This window comes from Sinocyclocheilus rhinocerous, unplaced genomic scaffold (genome assembly GCF_001515625.1).
Source record: "Sinocyclocheilus rhinocerous isolate Xijiao unplaced genomic scaffold, SAMN03320098_v1.1 scaffold387, whole genome shotgun sequence".
NCBI classification, from domain to species: domain Eukaryota; kingdom Metazoa; phylum Chordata; class Actinopteri; order Cypriniformes; family Cyprinidae; genus Sinocyclocheilus; species Sinocyclocheilus rhinocerous.
The window spans coordinates 3,152,423-3,157,274 of record NW_015651557.1 but is presented as its reverse complement, the minus strand read 5'-3'; the positions used below and the strand labels follow the sequence as shown (position 1 = coordinate 3,157,274).

Here is a 4,852-nt window from a genome sequence, read left to right as displayed (position 1 = left end):
AAAAAGTCAGAATTGCGAGATATAAACTTGCAATTGCAAGTTATAAAGTCAGACTTACGAGATATAAACTCGCAATTACGAGAAAAAAGTCAGAATTGCGAGAAAAAGTCAGAATTGCGAGATATAAACTCGCAATTGCGATTAAAAAAAGTCAGAATTGAGAAATATAAACTCGCAATTGTGAGAAAAAAAGTCCGAATTGCAAGATATAAACTTGCAATTGCGAGAAAAAAAGTCAGAATTGCGAGAAAGTCAGAATTGTGAGATATAAACTCGCAATTGCGATAAACTCGCAATTGCAAGTTTATATCTCGCAATTCTGAGAAAAAAAAGTCAGAATTGGGAGATAAAAAGTCGCAATAAGCTTTTAAAAAAAAATTTATTCAGTGGCGGAAACGGGCTTCCATACTTTTGAGATATGCATACATGTATCTTAGAATAATGTATAATTGTGTTTGTTCTGACAATTGAGTTTTCATTTTCATAGGAGGCCCATTTGTCTGCCATTACAAGCCTGGCCGAGTTCACAGCCAGATCCATAGAGCAGTTCCACAAAACAGCTGAAATGCTGCTCCACTGTAACCCTGAGGGGGTGACGACCACAGAACAAGCCAAAGTCCTATCACAGTGAGGTTTTTTTTGTTGTTGTTGTTGCAAAAAGTGTGCAAAATTTGGATTTGGAGAAATCAAAACCATAATCGGTTTCACTTTCAGAGTTACTATTGTTATTTGCAAGGAGGTATCACTACTATCCAAAAAGTTCACGTCGTGTTTGACTACCATTGGGGTAAGACGCTTCACTTCTTATAGTATCGTTTAGAGATCTTTAATAGGTTTATAGTCATTATAAAATGTGAGTTTTGTATGCCATCAAGTCAAAATGTTTGTCATTTCAGGCAAATGAAAAGGGAGAAGTTCTCAATCCACTTATTACCAGTATTTTTCTGGAGGTTTGTCTTTATTTTATGTCTTTTCTTTTGCACATTAAAATAAATGCAAATAAAAAAAAAGACATTTACAGATCTAAGACTTCTATGTTGATGTCTGCACAGAAGTAATAACATCTTTTTCATTTTTAAGGCATCAAACAGTGCATCATATATCCAGGACGCGTTCCAGCTCCTCATGCCAGTGCTGGAAGTGTCTCATATTCAGAGGACGGTGGAGTCGGCACAGTGATAACCACTCAGAAACACTTTACTGCGCCAACTAAGATTTTAATAACAAAAAAACAAAAACAACATGCAACATCATATGATGGAAGTAAAATAATTTGTGATTTACATTCAAGTAGATACGGGAAGCACATGACATACTGTATGGTGTGCACAGCTTTTTGCACATTCATTGATTGTTGGCTTTTTTCCTATCTTATTATATTTTTGAATAGACTCGGTGTCAGAACTCTTCCTATAACTGACAGTGTCTGAATGAATACAGTAATTTAAATAAATATATTTTATGTCAACATTTATAATGAAAGGTGTTAAAAAGATTATTTCTATTCATTTAAGACTTACATTGATTTCAAATAATTATGTAAGTCATATCAGTATTCATGTTCAATTATCTTTTAAATAAACAATTGTTACAAGTCTTCTGGATTATAGAACTTGTAACTTTTTTTGGAAAATGCAATACATACACTATAAGTATGATAGGTAACATGTTATGTATGTATATTTGCTATAAAACAAATGTGTACTTGGGACTTTTTGAAAATATTTAAGATATAATCTATAATATTGTTAGCTATTGATAATGTTTTATTAGTTTATTTGAATACCTTACAACATGGTCTGACCCATTATCAATGACAAAAAATCCTGTGAAGAATAGATTACTGGTCTTTTTCCTCCACTAGAGGGCACAGACACGTTGAACTTCTCAATGAAAATGTCTAAAAATGACTTGTGGAAAGTTTATATAGTAATGGCCATTTAAATCTATAGTAATATTCACATTTACATTTAGTCATTTAGCAGACGCTTTTATCCAAAGCGACTTACAAATAAGGACAATAAAAGCAGTCAAAACTAACAAAAGAGCAACAATATATAAGTGCAAATGACAAGTCTCGGTTAGCCTAATGCAGTCAAGAAATGTCTGTTAGACATGCTGAGATGCGAGCAGCTATCGTCGGATCATCAGGATGGAATGAGAGGTAGAGTTGAGTGTCATCAGCATAGCAGTGATATGAAAAGCCATGTTTCTGAATGACAGAACCTAGTGATGCCATGTAGACAGAGAAGTGGTCCAAGTACTGAGCCCTGAGGCACCCCAGTAGCTAGATGTTGCGACTTGGACTAGTAATAATAGTATAGTACAGACTTGTACTATAAAATGATATATGGTTTCTCAACTGTGTCAAAATGGACAGCAGGTAGAAGCATTTTTATGTAAGATTAATGACCACACAAATACTAGGCACTGTGATTATATTTTATGTGAAGATCAGGACATGAGTTATGTACATACATCAAGGACAAACACAATACTATGAGGCTGAAGGAGGTGTAGAGGCAGTAATGTTCAGTTGCTCCAGTTTTTCCATTAAAGATACTTCTGTGTCTTCTGTGCTTTCCGTAAGAGGCTCCAAATACTGCGTCCCAGCAACCCTCTTCCCAGTGAGCGGGTCGACCACCTGCCCAACTTTATACACTATCTCTGCGAGTTCATGGTTGACATGTTTGGATCTTTTCTCCGGCAAAGCCTTCAGCAAAACAACATCCCCAATAGTGCACTGCTCCAAAGGATCGTGGGCAAAGTATGTCTTCCTCTTGTTGTAGTACTTGTAAAAAAAAAAACAAATACAAGAAAAAAACAAACAAATACAGGATCAGGTTAATTCAGTCTACAAACCAACTATTTTACATATAATGAGTCATTAGTTTACCGACATAAATGACCCTAATGCTTAAAGCTACAAATATTTTATGGCAATGTAAGAAAAACAAAAAGAAAGACAATCTAAGGGGAAAAAAATCAACATATCTTACCTTGAGCAGGTACGGATCAAGCACAAGTCTGGTAACTCGAACCTTTGCCGTCTTCTTCATCTTGGTTCCGATCACCTGACCAATGATCCATTTCGCATGGACCGATGCTTGACGCGTGGACATGCCGTTTATGTTTTGCAGTCCCCTAAAATGTAGTAAATGTTCACGTTAGATGAACTTGCAGGTTCGCAAGCCAAAGCTCGATTAAATAATCAGCTGCTAGCTAAGCTAACCAGTTTCCACAAATCTGCTTTACTCACTGAGGACAGATTATATAATTGCCATAACACAACAACAGGCCTTTCTGTGTGTATGTAAATGAAAAGTGTAAATAATACACTTACCGGTTCACTGTAAAGGTAAACGTTTACGTAAAGGTCAAAAACTCATGAAAACATTCAGCATGCGTCTGAATGTCAAGACTCGTGGCTCATGTTGATGACGTAATACGGAGTGGTAAAGAAGGAAACGGTACAAAGGCAGCTTCTTTTATTTATTTTTTTCTTTTATTTCTTATTATTTTAAGAAACTGGAAAATTAGATAAGATATCATTTAAATATATAGTAAAATATCTTATTTATAATAGACAATTTTTATATAGCACTATGCGTGACATTATTATTATTATTATCATATTTTTGAAAGTATTTTTTCTAATGAATCATTTTGTGTTTGACAAGTGTTGTAAGAATGTATAAAAAATATTTTTTTAAAAATAAATTATTACATTAAATTTTATACAGTTGGAATATTTGCTGGGAATATACAATAAATATAATTATTTTATATATTATTATATATGATAATATACCATAAAATAATAAAACTTTACCCATTTTTGATTATTATTATATTTGGACAGTTTTCCGCCGCCAAAATGCTATTTTTTCTAATAAATAATTTTCTGTCTTTTACAGAGAATGTATTTGTAAGTGTTGTAAGCACATAAAAATGTACATAATAAACATGAAATGTATCACATGAAACATAATTGTACTTGTTTTTAATAATTGTAGGATTAAATAATAATAATTTAAGCATATATTAAGATTATACCCAAATAAATATTTTAATACATTTTCATATACATGTATGATAAACAATTATTATTTCTCAAATTAATATTTTTTTATTCTTTATCTATACGTTTATGTATCTTCTAATACACAAAATGAGTTCTGACTCTCAGACTTTAACTGTCAGTCTCACACCTTCCATCATGCTGATTTGTGTATGGCAGTAACGTCACTTTTCACAAACTAAAGAAAGCATTTTGTGAACTCCCCCATAAAGTTTGCCTTGCACGGAGCAAAGTTTATTGCAGCAAAGCGCTTTGCATATAGTGGTCCAACTCCCATTTGAACTATTTGGCCTCTTTAGTCAAGACTCAGAGAAAAGGCATTTATAAAAGAAAAAAGATGTGTCTAAAATAGGGGAACAGATCATACTCTAATGTGTGTTCAACAGTGTAAGAAAAAGAAATCGGCCTGTCCCTGGGTGGGAACTGGATGAGAGCCAGCGCAGTCGAATCTGGTATTAATCAGAACCACACAGAAAACATGGCTTGTTTCTATGTGATTCCCATTTAAGGCAGTGCAATGGGAGTTTTAGTGGAAGGCTTGCGCACCATCCGTCTGCAATGCTCTTGTGCATTCAGAAACATGTAATGTATCAATGCGTTACTTTACTAGTTACTTGAAAAAAGTAATCTGATTACGTAACTCGCGTTACTTGTAATGCGTTACCCCCAACACTGGTCATTATTACTGACTGACCAGCCTGTTCCATCTCAGGCATAATAGATATAAATAAATGTACTCTGCAGATGTGACACATCTATTTAATGTCTAGC

The 4,852-nt window shown here is 33.9% G+C and overlaps 2 protein-coding genes across 2 annotated transcripts in view; one reads left to right on the top strand and one right to left on the bottom strand.

Annotated features, from left to right (window-relative positions):
* LOC107713218 (protein FAM114A2-like) overlaps window positions 1–1,581 on the top strand; it is a 7,190-nt gene extending 5,609 nt beyond the window's left edge. The window contains exons 11-14 of the mRNA XM_016518672.1: window positions 488–627; window positions 715–787; window positions 897–950; window positions 1,081–1,581. Of these exons, the coding sequence (XP_016374158.1) occupies window positions 488–627; window positions 715–787; window positions 897–950; window positions 1,081–1,179 (366 nt within the window). The 3' untranslated portion in view covers window positions 1,180–1,581. The remainder of the gene's footprint in view (window positions 1–487; window positions 628–714; window positions 788–896; window positions 951–1,080) is intronic.
* Window positions 1,582–2,428: 847 nt separating this feature from the next.
* Window positions 2,429–3,448, bottom strand: mrps17 (mitochondrial ribosomal protein S17). The gene is made up of 3 exons (XM_016518592.1): window positions 3,344–3,448; window positions 3,000–3,144; window positions 2,429–2,791 (listed from the first exon to the last, which is right to left on the bottom strand). Exons 2-3 carry the CDS (start codon window positions 3,120–3,122, stop codon window positions 2,498–2,500), a joined length of 417 nt encoding a protein of 138 aa, XP_016374078.1. The 5' UTR covers window positions 3,123–3,144; window positions 3,344–3,448; the 3' UTR covers window positions 2,429–2,497.
* Window positions 3,449–4,852: the final 1,404 nt, after the last annotated feature.